General features: G+C 37.7%; 1 protein-coding gene across 1 annotated transcript; it reads right to left on the bottom strand.

Moving 5' to 3' along the window:
• Nucleotides 1–246: 246 nt before the first annotated feature.
• Nucleotides 247–7101, bottom strand: LOC109044504 (aurora kinase C). Its single transcript, XM_019062259.2, has 4 exons — nt 6944–7101; nt 5900–6167; nt 4078–4371; nt 247–2458 (listed from the first exon to the last, which is right to left on the bottom strand). The coding sequence occupies exons 1-4, from the start codon at nt 6944–6946 to the stop codon at nt 2088–2090; spliced, it is 936 nt and encodes a 311-aa protein (XP_018917804.2). The 5' UTR covers nt 6947–7101; the 3' UTR covers nt 247–2087.
• Between the last annotated feature and the right edge of the window lie 8050 nt (nt 7102–15151).

The following is a 15151-nucleotide window of genomic DNA, read 5'->3' on the forward strand; positions in this document are numbered from 1 at the left end:
TCACGAGTTCACTCCCTTTGTAGATTTTTTATACATGGAGTCTACAGCCTTAGCTGGAATTCCCTGACTTTTTTACATAAAAAATTAGTGCGTAAAATTGGGAAAAAAGTTTTGGCATAATGTACTTTCTATGTAAATGACTGAAGCATGTGACCCTTTTTCTCCCTGCATTAATTCTATGAAAAGATCAAAATATTCTCTCATAATCTCGTTCATTTGCTAAAATACTTTAATAAGAAGACGCAATTAAAGAAAATTCTGATTTATTGAAATCCATGAAAAAATATATGTATTTACAATTCGTCTACTTGTAAAAATTTATACTTATTTACAATCATAAATGGGATTGTTGCTAAAAGCAAATAAAGCAAGTGGAACGGTCGCACATTAGCTCTGAAAAGAATGTGTTCTTTGCCCGCTTTGGAACTGCACCAAAAATTTGAGCAGTGCCTCCCCTTTCCTTACTTTTATATAGTGAAAGATTTATTTGATGAAGATGAGTCACTCCGATTTGATCTTTCAATCATCGATATTCCTTGCTTTAGAAAGTACATTTAAAACGAGGCTGCTTCTTAGTCCTAAAATCTTGTATGAGGAAATATATTTGGACGTAATTCTGCCAAACAGAACTATATGCATTAAGACATGAGCCCCGAGACCCATAAGAACATGTGCATAACAGGGCTCACTTCATAACGCACATAGTTCTGTTTGATAGAAATACATCCATTTCATCGTAAGCGATGGTAACTGAGCTATCAAACCAGGATGACTCTTCTGTTCTAATTTATTACAATTTATAAAACACCTTTTTAAGACAAAGGTAAGAAATCTTCAAGTAGTGAGAGATAGAGTATATGCAGACGTTTTCCAGGCGCTTGCTGTAGTTTTGGTGCAAGTTCCAGCTTGGAACAACTTCTCTTACTTCAGCTGCTATTCGCAACTGTGAACCTTCCCCAGTTAAAATTGAAGCTCTGAAAATACTTCACGTTTAAGATTCTAAAAATATAAAAATTCGTTATATATTCTAAAAATCACAGCAAGATTCAATGTGGAGACATGGCTAGTCGACAGAAAAAATAAAATTTAAAGTTTGTAGTACAACATGATGCCCTGGGAATTATTTTTGAGTCTATGACATCTATTCCTTGGAGGAACAATCTGGGTTGTCGGTGAAGCGACACTTATGCACTCCATATCATATTTTGATTGTAAATGCTACTCGACTGTTTTTCATCACAAATAGCTTTTAAATGTCTCGTACAGTTTCTTAAAATAGTAGCGGTAAGTTTTTTTCTTGAGATGTAGTGATGGAAAATCACTAACAGAGATACAAAGGAGGGGCAGCGATAGGGGTCGTTTTTTAGTCGTCGCTGAATAGCTGAGATGCAGCTATGGTGGGCCAAAAAACAGCCCTTCCCAATTACCCTCTTTTTACTATTTTCAGTATGTATTAGTCTGTGCAATGAACAGTGTACGACATATCTTGAATGGAATATGCGATATTTTACATGTGTGACAGAACACTAATTAAACATTTCCAGTTTGAGGCTAAGAGGGGCAAAACAAGTCTTAACAACTTAAACATAATTTTTAACTATGATGAATTTACAGGCATTGTAATACATTTGGACACACACAAATGTAATAGAGCCAAGGACAGAAATTGTCGAGGACAGTTAATGCAATCATCACATAATTACTTGCATTCATAGAAACTCATTTAAAATATCTAATACTTGAACGCCATTGATTGAAGGCATATCCCCTCTTCGGAATCCACAAAATTCTCTCCGACGAACTTAAAATGAGATTAGAGGAACCGACATTTTCAATCAGAGCTCTGAAGAGGGGAAAAAGTTTAAAACAAAAGGAGCAATTTTTTTTACATAATTTTAGGCCTACTAATTACAAGGATGAATACCGCGATTGGCTATCCAAGATTTTTCCGCAAAAAGTGATTCCCAGAACCTGACTCTTCTTTAGATTTGCCTTGATCCAATACTGGTGAGTTATTGCTTTTGACAAAGGTAGTCTCTCTTCTGGGTTGAGCTGATCAGATTCTTGCCTCCGAGAGCGATCACATCCTACGCTTTCCTTCGATTTGCCTCAATCCAAACGTGAGTCATGACTTTCGGCAATGGCAGTCTTTCTCTCGGATTATACTTCAGGAGACTGCTGATGAGATCTTTGGCTCCAGGTGAAATCACAGACACCCAAGGAACCTGCACTTGCACAATTTTTTTGAACGTTTGCTGCTGGTTTGAAGATTCGAATGGTGGTTTGCCGACTAGGAACTCGTAGCAAAGAACGCCGATGCACCAGTGATCAACATGCTCATCGTAAACTCGAGACTCCACCATTTCTGGAGGTAAATAATCTAGTGTACCACACATGGTTTTCCGTCGAAATGAAGGAGCATGGACCGACCAACCGAAATCTGCTAATTTCACATTACCTGAAAAAGAAGGATTAAAATTAGCGTAATTGTCATCTTCACGAAGATAAAAGCAATTGCAAACAGCAGAGTTTTCAAAGAGAAAATTTCAGAGTATGGATAAATGAGGTCATAAGTGTAGAAACAGCGGATGTTGAGTTTTCAAGTTTTGGAAAAATGGTGCTCAAAGTTTTTAAAGCTGTGCATCTCGATGTACGTAAAGCAAATAGGGCTTGGTCAAGGAACTGATTTTAGTGCAAATCCTCCTTAAACAAATGGGCTCTAGAACTTCAAATTTGAGGTAAATATCAATTGAAATACACACATCCACTGATTTTACTGAGAGGTTTTTTGGACATGAAATGAACTACATAGCCGATGTAAAAGAGGTAGATAGATTGATGTGAATCAAGTTAAAATGACTGTTAATTTTGATTTTCTTTGATGACTTTTTGAAAAAAATTGATATTTAGTAACCTCCGATTGAAAAAAAAGGAACCAATCATATTGCATATCAGTCTTCTAAAATACGGAAAAACCTGAAGGAAGTCTCAAAGACCACTTGCAACAGGTCTATTTCGAAAGAATTTCAAAAGAATTTGCGTATAATTAAACAATAATGACCAACTTTGGGAGGGTGTTCATCACTTGCTTCATGTTGAGAATAAGTAGTAACAGATACAGAAAGGCCCCATTTCAGCATATTTCAAGAACGCTTTCTTTGGAGGGACGAAAAGGATTTCCCCAAAAATTGAACCTTTTCACTGTTGAAATGCCGCAAAAAAGAATTTGGAAAGAATCTGATATGGACCAAGTAAGAATCTGAATGTCCTCTCTGTTTTCATGGCAGTCTCCCCATTTTATTTGACTGGCACCTTGTGGTCTGGAAGTTTTTGCTTTCTGTCTTTCATAATTTTTTTGGAGTGAGCTATTAAGTTCGGAAATTCTATCATGGAGAGAGAGAGTAAGTAATTCTGTTTTAAGTAAATCTATTTTTTTACATCTTGTTGCAATTGCCTTTCACTCTCCTTGGAACAAGTAGATAAAGCAACTTAAACTCAAGTCTCTAAGCTTTCCTCACTCCATGACAAATTTTAAAAACACCTTAATTTTCCTGGACCTATAGACACTCTGCCGAAGGAACCATGAAAATTCAGAAATTTATGTTTGACTTTAAAAATCATGCTTACCAAGGTAATTCTACTACAGATATGGACAAACGGGGTGCCGAAGTGGCAGCTCTGAGAATATAGGCAATCGAGTGACGCTGCAAGTCATACCGTCTGTGCAGCGCAGTTCAAAGTGAGATTCTGGCAGATCTGGTAGCTTCAATAAGCTATCAGATGAATTTAAAAAATTGATAAAACTTGAAATAACGAAAAACTTAACTAGGAACACGAAAAAAAACTTGAAAAGGACGAAACCCACTCTCAGAACAGACAGTAAACAAGTATTCAATATGGTGTTGCAGTCATACCATTGGACGCTGTCAAATCTACGCGTTCCAAGACTATCTAAAATTCCATTTGTCCATACCTGTAGTAGAGTGTACTTGTAATTTTCCTGCACCTGTAGACACCCTGCTGATGAAACCATGAAAATTCTCTGCGCACGAATTTTACTTTAAAAATCATGCTTACCATCCATTGTAAGTAGTAAATTTTCTGGCTTCAAATCTCGATGGATCACTTTGTTGAGATGGCAATAATGGAGTGCGTCAGCGACTTGATATGTGTACTTAGCTGCCCGGGCTTCGTTGAAGCGTCCATGAGGAGCATCTTTCAAGTGCTTGTACAGTTCTCCTTTTCCGGCAAATTCAAGAACAAGGAAGATCTTCTTTTCATCCCAGAAGTATGTCAACAGCCTCAGTATGTTAGGATGATTTAAGTGTGTTTGGATTTCTATCTCTCGCATCACCTGGTGCTCCATGCCTCCTAGAACAGAATTAGTACAAGGTAATCATGAATTGAACACAACTGTAAAGCTGTCGAAGGCAAATAGTCAAATCAGGCATTTCCTCAAATGCATAGGTAGACAGTCAATTTTCAGAGGTTTCGAGGTTTTCTTTTTTTTTTTTTCACAGAGACCTCTCGAATTTTCAACATTTTATGAGTAAAAATCCATAAAAGTACAGAATGTTATTGCATATTCCGTTCAAAGATGCTCCCCACATTTCTTCAACAGTCCAAATTGTGAAACCTGTTTATTTTATCAAATGCTGTGTATTTTGAGATAAATGTGCAATCCAGGACTAGATACAACTTATTCATCATTGTATGAAGCGTATTTTTACGGAGAATTCCTTCCCACATGATCAGAGCATTTTGTCTACAGTTGGTAAAATAATCAGAATATCTGTCTAAGTGAGAATATTTGATTATTTGCCTAGGCATTTAACCAAATGCCTGATTTGACTATTTGAGTTCGACATAGCCACTAGGTATATCGGCGGTGAAACTCTCAAGCCATACGTCTCAGTTTGCACCGATTTACATTTCCTGTCATATTTAATTTTTTACATGCGAAACTAGTACTCAACATCAATTCTTAAAAGCTTCTGTGAATTTTTTTCTCTGAGTGAACAAAGTTCTGCCAAAATTTCAATGAGTGATGTCGACTTTTTCTCTTTGAAAATAATAAAATGAAAATGGAAATTTTGAAAAACTAAACAAAATACATGATTTGAGAGCTCCACTGTCAATACCTCAGTTTCAAAGTCAAGTGCGACAATTTAAATTGACTGCTGAGAAATATAAGTGCTGTCCCTGGCTGTACAGTTGGCTACTTACTACTTACTTACTCTACAACATGAGCCAGGTTCAGTGTGGAAATGGTAAAAAAATCTATCGACTGTAGAGTTTTTTCATTGAATAAAGTATATCTACCTATAAGATAGCAAATAACACTTGATAAAGTCACTATCCTGGACAATTTTCCTCAATGCGAAAAGGTTCCTGCTGTCACGAGATGGTCATAAATAGCTGATGCTTATGAATAAGATTTAAGTGGGAAATTATTTATTTTAAAAGAAAGAGGAATGGATCAACAGACAAGGTGTATATTTGAGCATTCTGATACATATTTCCTCTTCAAAATTTCAAATAAAAAACAATTCGCAAGACGAATATTACTAGCATTGACTCCTGGACCTTGGTTCTTATCTTGACACTAACATTTTTATTTGGCACAGGTTTCCACTGAATCATGGTTTTTTTTTTGTGAGAGAAAAGTTCAAACTTATGTGTTGAAAAATCTTAATATCTGAGTCAGGAGTTATTTTCAATGATGATCCTTGCATTAATTGTGTGCAATTTGAAATTTCGCTGCAGAAACTTGTACCATGATGCTTAAATCTGCATCTAGTCTAGTGACCATCAGTTGATGAAGTTTTGATAGGCATCATGAATTTCTTACTCCCTACACTTGGTACCATGTTATGAATATAATAAAACACAAGATTACCCTTCAACAGTTCCTTCTTAAAGAGCATTTTCAATGCTACCATGTATTTTGTCCGCTTGTCACGAGCCAGGTACACACGACCAAACTTTCCTCGTCCCATCGGGGCTCCGATTTGAAAATCACTAAGTTTCCATTCATAAGGTTTCCCGTTTCTTTCCGCGATGACTTCCTTAATGGCTTTTAAACCCTCTGCAACTTGTTCCCTCAAATGTTCCGGAACGTGGGACAGTTCATCATGATCTTGATCCTCTACTTTGTTTTTGGAGCCCTGTAACCAAAGTTTTGATAAGTAAACTGAAAAAAATGGTTCATATCTCCAAATCAACAGCCATGCAAACTGTCATGAAATTCGATTCTATTGCATAAGACCGTTCTTTTCGATTGTTGCTGAATGCAAGATTCCAGCGAGCATATATTCTGTTGATTTAAAAACATTGGCAGGCTAATTTTAAAGCGAAAGCAAGCTCCTCATACTTACAGGGACAAAGCAGTCACTTAACACTATGCAAATTTATTAGTTAATGACTTCCCATCAAAAGAACTTAATGTAGGTGTGCAATTTCTGACTCAATAGCTGGAATTTTTAATTTCAAACCTGTTCAAAGCAGTGGAAAAGTTGGTGAGAACTTCATTATTGGACTGATTGGACATGCGTCTTGAAAGGTTGAGGAAGTACAATTGCACAGCCTCTTCAGTGGTAATATCTATGATATATTTTAAAATTAGCTAAGAACTGACGAAGATTAGAAGAAAACAGATGGGAGAAATGTGGAGGTTCATCAAGAGAGGGCATGCGCACAGCCTGAATGCGATGTGCTTATGGAGTGTTGACAGTCTGATACGCTGGCCAGATATTTCAAGTTAAGGATTCACAAACGTAAAGAGTAGAATCTGTAACATTCTCTGTAAAATCAAGGGTAGATTTATTTCAATAAGATTTTGACCATGAGTCTTCAGCATGAGGGAGAGATGCATTGAATTGCAGCACATTTCTGAATGAAAGTTGGGAGAGAAACGGATAAAATATGAAAGCTTGGTAATTACCATTATGATACTGGTTAATTGCCGAAACCGACGAATTCCTGTAATAGACGAAATCTGTTCACTTTATTCTAAATTGCACGGAAAAACAATAACCGAAATGAGGATAAAGGAACTTTAAATTGATAAGAACTTTTTGGCGGTTACAAACAGGAAAACGTTGCGAAAGAACTGGTGCTCGTTCGGGACCGGTTTAAAACGGAGCGCGCGTTTTTTAAAATGACGCGCTTTAACGGGGCTGGCGGTTCACGAGGCGGGAGGGGGGAGGAAATATTTTGATAAGGCATTTTTAGTTGCTTTAAACAAAAAATCCTAATCTTTTTGAATTTTTATATACATTTAGAGAGGATGCGAAGAAGCGCAAATACTGAAAACACATTTTGGCCGATGTATTAGTTTCGTTTTGGGGTTTTTGTCTAAAACGAGTTCGTGTTAACTTACCGTAGGGATGGAGAAATATTTGGATTACATTTTGCATTAAGGAACCACTATCTCGGGCTCTTTCATTAAAACGCATTTCCGCGTAGGGAAACCAATGGCACATATGTTATTTCTAAAATGAGCTAGAAATAGTGGTTCCTTATTGCAAAATGTAATCCATTTCAGTTGTGGGTAGTTTTAAGATTTTGCGCGCTTTTGTTGGAAGTTTTTCAAAGGGGATTGAAACATTAAGCGTTATTGTATCAAGGCGCCGTAGCAAACGCGTCCCATTGTTTATCGTTACAGACGAATATAAGTTGAGAGAGGAAAGTCATAATGCCTTCAATTTTATACATACATATTTTTGGGCAAAATGAGAGACGACGTTTCTCCATTTGCGACGTTACAGACTTCCTTAGACATTTTATTTTTCTTTCGAGAAGCTGGTCAACATAAAACTTAAATTCTCCATGATTTTTCGTATTCGATAGCGGAAGATTTGGTTCAAAATTTAAAGTCGCAAATTTGGATTGTTTCTCATGGAAGAGATGAAATAAGAACGGAAATTTTGAAACACCGCAATGGAGATACGTGGTTTCGCACTTCAGTCGGTGCGATACGGACATCCATCAAGTTTAAATAGTTGCATCAAGTCCCCGTCACCCCGCCGACCAACGCGTCTGTCGATCGAATCAACTACAGGTAGTATGAGCAGGGAGTCAAAACGCCTTCAATTTTTTGAACGCAATACGGACATCCGTCGAGGTTGTATAGTTGTATCAAGGCGCCGCACGGTGGATCGAGTCAATGGTAGAGGTCGGTCATGGGCCAAAAAAAAAAAGTCGGATTTTAAATATTTTTTCTTGCTTTCTAGTAGTTAAGCTTCCAAAATGAATGTATCCATGGTTCAAGGGTCTTTGAATCCTTCCGCTTTGACATGCGGGTTGCCTAAAGCTGACATTGCAGGTGGTATCAAATTTGCCGTCTGATTCTCAAGGTTTTATTTCGCTTTTGCATGAGTTCTGTGGCAGATGAATCAAAATTTCAATTAAACATGCTTATTCTCCTCCCTTTAAGGAACATTTTGGTATATCATTAATGTACATTGGCATATTTTTAGGAGGATCAAAACCACCTCCAAAACTTGCTTTAAAAAAACGCCCAAAAAAATGTTTAGATAGCTCGATAAAAAAATGTCCACAAGTGTCCGCAAAATCCTTTGTTGGGTTGCTTCCAGTACACTATCAGGAATGATATTATGTAATAATTAGCCGCTAATATCCGCTAATCTGCGAAAACGGTCCATTTGAATGATAGGAAGTCGCGCCTGCTGGGAACTGATCTTGCTCTAATGTCATCAATAAAATCGTGCATCACACGATATCCTTCAATCTCGGTAATTTTTCTACTGATTACTGATTTTGGCTGATTTGTTGATATTTTTGGACGAGACATTAACCTCCTGTTAGTCTATGAAGCTAACTTGATCAGTGTTATACAGTGCGATAAAGTTTAAGGTGTATGTTTTGCGCACTGTATATTTCACAAGTCCCGTTTTTTCCAAAATGTCTTCAACATACCTAGAACTCTTCCATGAGCTCCATACAAATAAAAATCGGTTGTGGGTTGAAAAAGAATAAATACAAGAAATTTCTTCAAAAGACATTGGTCCTTCTCAGAGGTTCTTCAAGGAGTTCAAGGGATCAGAACTTGCATGAAAAATAAATTTCCTCCTATTTTAATATTTTTTCAATAAAAATGTTTCAAACTTCACTCCAAACTTCGAGTAACAAAACGAAATAATGGAAGATGATATAATTTTTTTATTTTTTTATTTTTTTTTTACTGCACATTCAATTTTTTATATCTTGTGGTAAGTACCCATAATAATCTTCTAGGATGACTCGATAAAAAGAAGCTACAGTATATACATCTCTTTTTTTATTTCTTTAATATATTGATCTATTATTTGAAATATGCATATTTGTTGAATAACTGAAAGAGTAGAGGGTTCATGAAAATGAAAACGTCTATTGACTGGCTGGAAGAAAAGAGAAGAAAAATGAGCATTATCAGAATGTTCCGTATATGTGTCAGTATGCAATTGCGAGAAACCAATTAACATGAACAAAAAACGATGTTAGCAGAAATTGAAAGAAATATGGCAACATTCGTGGTGAGGGGCCTGTGAAGCCGCCCTCCCTCACTCCTCAAGTAATGTTTTTGAGACAAGTTTTGTAAAATTCATCTTTATGTAAGATGCTTACGGTCCCATTCGCCGAAAGTAACGTGAAAAATAAACTATCAAGGATCCTATTTTCAATAGTTATGAAAAAGTGTGTCAAAGTCGTATTAAAACTCGTTATTCGGCTGAAATATGATAAAAAATGGAATCTACGACGAAAAATACACGAGGTAAGAGTAATTTGCTCTATTCTAAGGGTGGAAAATCTCTGTAATCAGAGAAAATAAGACGCGTGATGCGCGATGACCGACCCCTCCCATTGACTCGATCCACCGTGCGCCGTAGCAAACGCGTCCCATTGTTTATCGTTACAGACGAATATAAGTTGAGAGAGGAAAGTCATAAAGCCTTCAATTTTATACATATATATTTTTGGGCAAAATGAGAGACGACGTTTCTCCATTTGCGACGTTGCAGACTTCGTTAGAAATTTTATTTTTCTTTCGAGAAGAAGAGTCGGTGCGATACGGACATCCATCAAGTTTAAATAATTGCATCAAGTCCCCGTCACCCCGCCGACCAACGCGTCTGTCGATCGAATCAACTTCAGGTAGTATTAGCAGGGAGTCAAAACGCCTTCAATTTTTTGAACGCAATACGGACATCCGTCGAGGTTGTATAGTTGTACTATCATCCTGAGTATTAAAATAAAACTAAACTTCCATATTTAATTGTTTTCACCTCTTTGCCTCACGAGTAACCAAGATTGCCTTTTCGGAGCTCTTGTACACCAACTTGTCGCTCTCCTTTAAATTTTAGTCGCAAATCGATGACTAATGACCGAACCCACATATCTTCACTGCAATGTTTCAAAAGTTCTATATTATTTTTTCGAAGATACACAAGCCACCTTCATAGTTTGAAATTTATATGTACAGAATATACTGGTAACAGGAAAGAAAAATGAAGATAGTTTTCAAGAAATTATGTCGACTATTTTTCTAAAGAAAAAATTAAACATGATGCGAAGTGTGCAACGTCGCAAATGTATATAGACCTACATACGCTAATAGTGGTACGTTACAGAAAAGCGATATTTATCGATTTTTTTCGCATTGGTAGAATTGAAAGAGGTTATGCCAATGTTATTGTTTGGATCCAATTCGATATAATGGAGAATCCCTATGATGACGTCGCCACTCATAGCGCGAGTATGCAGCAGCGGTTTCCCAAAAGTAGGCATTCGACGGTGCAATAAATGGAAATTAAGTAGGTAACTATTACAAATTCAAACATTTTGCGATGAAAATATTCAAAAACTGTTGTCAAATATGACGGCCTCACAGCGATAAGTTGCAGTCTAACAGCTATTTCATATTCAAAAATCAAGCATGATTATTTAGCAAGTTTGGATTTCACATGTAGATTTAAATTTCTATTTAGTACTTAGAAGTTTCATGGCAATAAATTGAATATAAATTATGAACTTGATTATAAAAATAAAAAATGTAGAGTTTGCCTTGATGTAGAGGTGGAGGTCTCAGGATAGCGTGGGATATCCTCTCCATTACAGCCTTAATTTTGAGCTTGGGAGTTGATTTCAGAGAAAACCAGTGCACCGTCGTGTTTATCGCGAACATTTTCATAAGAATCAACAGTCAAATCGCAAATTCCTCACACATCGACGGTGAAATTACCAAACCACGTGTCTCGTTTGCGGTGTTTAAAAATCTACGCTCACATTTTATTTTTTTGTAGTAGACCAAATCAATATCATTCCTTGAAATTTTCACAGAATTTTCTTCGCACGAAGAGGAAAAATCACAGAAATTCTCAAGACTGGACATTAAGTAGTTTTTCATTTAAAAAATAAAGTATGACAGGAAGTCTGCGACGTCGCAAACCGAGATACGTGGTTTGGTAGTTTCACCATCGACATGCAACATCTCCATTGTCACATATTTGGAAAAGCGCGATTGAGGCCAGCGTGCCTTCACTACTTTTCTATGCAACACGGACAATCGTCGAGCCCGAATAGTTGCATGCGGACGTCTGCAGGGCGCACATAAAACGAGCGCAAAGTAAGTTAGTGCGCCTTCAAGATTTCACCATGCAACACGCACGATCGATGAGCCGGAATAGTTGCATGCAGGCGTTGGACCTACACACGGATATTTCACGGCGTTTCCAGGTTCCCAAGGCCTCGTATTCCAGCCAATGGCGTGGCGTGCTTTGCGACATATCGATTGTTATGCCATTTAAACCTACGGAAAAGGATCGATTAACAGGGTGTTCGCAGCGAACACCTTAATAATCGATTCTTTACCATAGGTTTAAATGGCATAACAATCGATACATCACAATTCACGCCACGCCACTGATTCCAGGTGCAACTTGTTGCTCTTCCGCAGAGTTAAATCTTGCGCTGCTAATACCACTTGTGTATTTTCTTTTGTCATTGTATTGTTATTAAATATTCATTCATCTACGCTTGTCGAAGTAGATATTGGACTTATTTCTACCAAACAGACCTATGTGGAGGTGAGAAATATGGGGTGTGCTCTTGGAAGCTGCATAAGAAGCAATGTAAAAGTGGGCGTGATTCCTTTTGAAGAATTGGAAAAGCGGGATTTTACATTCTATCAAAGAGACCTATGTGCCAACTGAATGCGGAACTCATGAGCCGCGGGCATGGCAAGAGAGCGTTGTGGACAGGGCTCATGAGTTTATGCGGAGGCCGGCGGACGGCGGCGACCGCGGAGACCGGTCTTGTTGCCGCTGACGTCATCGGCGCTTTATTATTCTCATTCACTCTTACCGCCAGAGAATTAACGAGCACACCCCATATTTCTCACTTGCACATAGGTCTCTTTGGTAGAAATACGTCCTATTGTTTTGCTTGTACTTTCCTCTTTGATTGTTACGTTCAAGTATATTGTATTTTTGAGAAAATGATGCACAAACTCTGCCTTGATAGGGAAGAGAGCATGTAAGTGCAAAAATGAAGTTTTGAGAAAACGAGCTCTGAAGTTTCTGACCGGAAAATTTTATTGAAAGTGAGCCTCCGTTCTTTCTCAAATTGCCACTAATCGTCCTAAAAAGTCCTAGAAATCGATTAGACGATTAAAAATGCACTGATTACACATATATTCCGTTACAGATAAAGGGTGTTTTTCACTTTCATGCTTACTTGGATGTATTTATGCGAAAAGGAGATATGTGCAAGTGGAAAGATGGGGTGTGCTCGTTAGTTGGGTCATAAGAATCAATGTAAAAGTGGATATAGTTCCTTTTGAGAAAATTGATAAGCGGGATTTGACATTAAATCAAAAGGAGCTAAGCGCCAAAATATGCTAACTCATGAGCCGCGGGCATGGCAAGAGAGCGTTGTGGACAGGGCTCATGAGTTAATGACCAACGACGACGATCCCCCGACGTGCCTCCGCGTTTTCATTGCCGCTGACGTCACTGGCGCTTTATATTCCCCATTCATTCTTATGGCCCGACCACTAACGAGCACACCCCATCTTCCCACTTCCACATATCTCCTTTTCGCATAAATACGTCCACTTATTGTTCCGCAAGACAGGTGTAAGTGCCATCTTCTGCATGCTCTCGTGGTTGCGTTTTGGACGCACAACAAACACATTTTCAGGTTAGAAATTTTTTTTTTTTTTTTTTTTTTTTTTTTTTTTTTTACTACTTCAAATAGCCCACAAGGGCTAATCCCACGCTTTAAGTCCCATCCCCCCTCCGTCCCTACTGAACCAGTCCCAGGCAACCATTGTTTGAGACCATCAAACTCGGGTCGCCTGGCCGGGAATCGAACCCGGGACCTCTCGATCATAGAGCAAGCGCTACAACCACTACACCATAGGAGGCCAGAAATGGGCAGAAGAGGGTGGCACTTTACTCGAAAGCACTGTTTTTATTGGCTCTCTGGAGGAATAACACCACTTACTGCTGTTCTGTCCAAAACTACGTAATTTTTTGTGCACTTACGGCTTTCTCATACGTCTCTTTTTACACAAATAAAATGAACTTTGCTGTGTTAGCTGTTCCAGAGATTTCATCCGAAAGAGAATAGAAAAATTTCGAAAGAAATTCGATTTCGAAAATTCAACACTCACTGCTCTCTTCGCTATCACGGCAGCATATATTGGCCCTCTGGAGGAACAATGTGACATACTGCTGTTTTGCCATTTTTTGTGCACTTGCGGCTTTCTCATATGTCTCGTTTTTATGAAATTAAGATGAATTTTGCTGTTTTAGCTATTTCAGTGATTTTATCTAAAAGAGAATAGAGAAATTTTGAAGGAAACTCGATTTCAAAAATTTGACACTCACTGCTTTCTTCGCTATCACGGCAGCGAGCAGCATACATTGGCCCTCTGGTGGAATAATGTCACATACTGCTGTTTTGTCATTTTTTGTGCTTTTGCGGCTATCTCATATGTCTCGTTTTTATGAAATTAAGGTGATTCGATGGACGTCATATTTTGAGTCAGAACGGCATGCGATATATCGCATCAATTGGGCCCATTTTTTCAGCTACTCGTCATTTTTCTGCAATTTTGAGATCGCAATTCTGTTGTCAGGAGACTAAAGCATTCACTTACCAATTTTAACAAAGAAATTCAACGTAATAAAGGTGTGGTTTTTTCAGAGAGAAAATATCGCATTCGAGTGCAGTTTCGATATTAGTATCGAATGCGATGTTTTCTCTCTGAAAAAACCACGCCTTTATTACGTTGAATTTCTTTGTTAAAATTGGTAGGTGAGTGTTTTAGTCTCCTGACAACAGAATTGCGATCTCAAAATTGCAGAAAAATGACGAGTAGCTGAAACAATGGAACCAATTGATGCGATATATCGCATGCCGTTCTGACACACAATATGGCGTCCATCGAATCACCTTAAGATGAGTTTTGCTGTTTTAGCTATTTCAGTGATTTCATCTAAAAGGAAATAGACAATTTTTGAAGAAAACTTGATTTCAAAAATTGGACACTTACTCTCTCTTCGCTATCACGGCAGCATTGCGCACTTATGGCATTCTCGTATGTCTCGTTTTTATGAAATTAAGATGAATTTTGCTGTTTCAGCTTTTTCAGTGATTTCATCTAAAAAAGAATAGAAACATTTTGAAGGAAACTCGATTTCAAAAATTTGACACTTACTGCTCTCTTCGCTATGACGGGAGCATACATTGGCCCTCTGGAGGGATAATGTCACTTATTCTGCCGCGCCAAGGAAAAACGCCGTATGAACTTTCAGGCGTTGCCAAATTTCTCTTGATAAACACGAATTTCCTGGTCAACTAATGAATATTTTTCTCACAATTTTTCAGATAATTTTGCTCGCAATTCCACCGAAAAGTCCTAAAAATTTCCAAGGAAAATATTCATTAGTTTCCATAAAAATGAACATTTTATCGAAGGAACTGTGGCAACTCTCGAATGTTCATACGGCATTCTTCCTTAGCCTGGCAGTACTGCTGTTTTGTATAAAACTACGTCATTTTAGGCACTTGCGGCTTTCTCATATGTCTCGTTTTACACAATTGTGATGAATTTTGCTGTTTTAGCTATTTCAGTGATTTCATC

The sequence above is a fragment of the Bemisia tabaci genome, chromosome 10 (assembly GCF_918797505.1).
Source record: "Bemisia tabaci chromosome 10, PGI_BMITA_v3".
NCBI classification, from domain to species: Eukaryota; Metazoa; Arthropoda; class Insecta; order Hemiptera; family Aleyrodidae; genus Bemisia; species Bemisia tabaci.

Coding starts and splice junctions, on each gene's coding strand:
- LOC109044504 (XM_019062259.2), bottom strand. Junction 4,372..5,899: donor TAAGAAGGAACTGTTGAAGG/GTAATCTTGTGT, acceptor ATTCTGTTCTAG/GAGGCATGGAGCACCAGGTG. Junction 2,459..4,077: donor TTTACTACTTACAATGGATG/GTAAGCATGATT, acceptor CTTCTTTTTCAG/GTAATGTGAAATTAGCAGAT.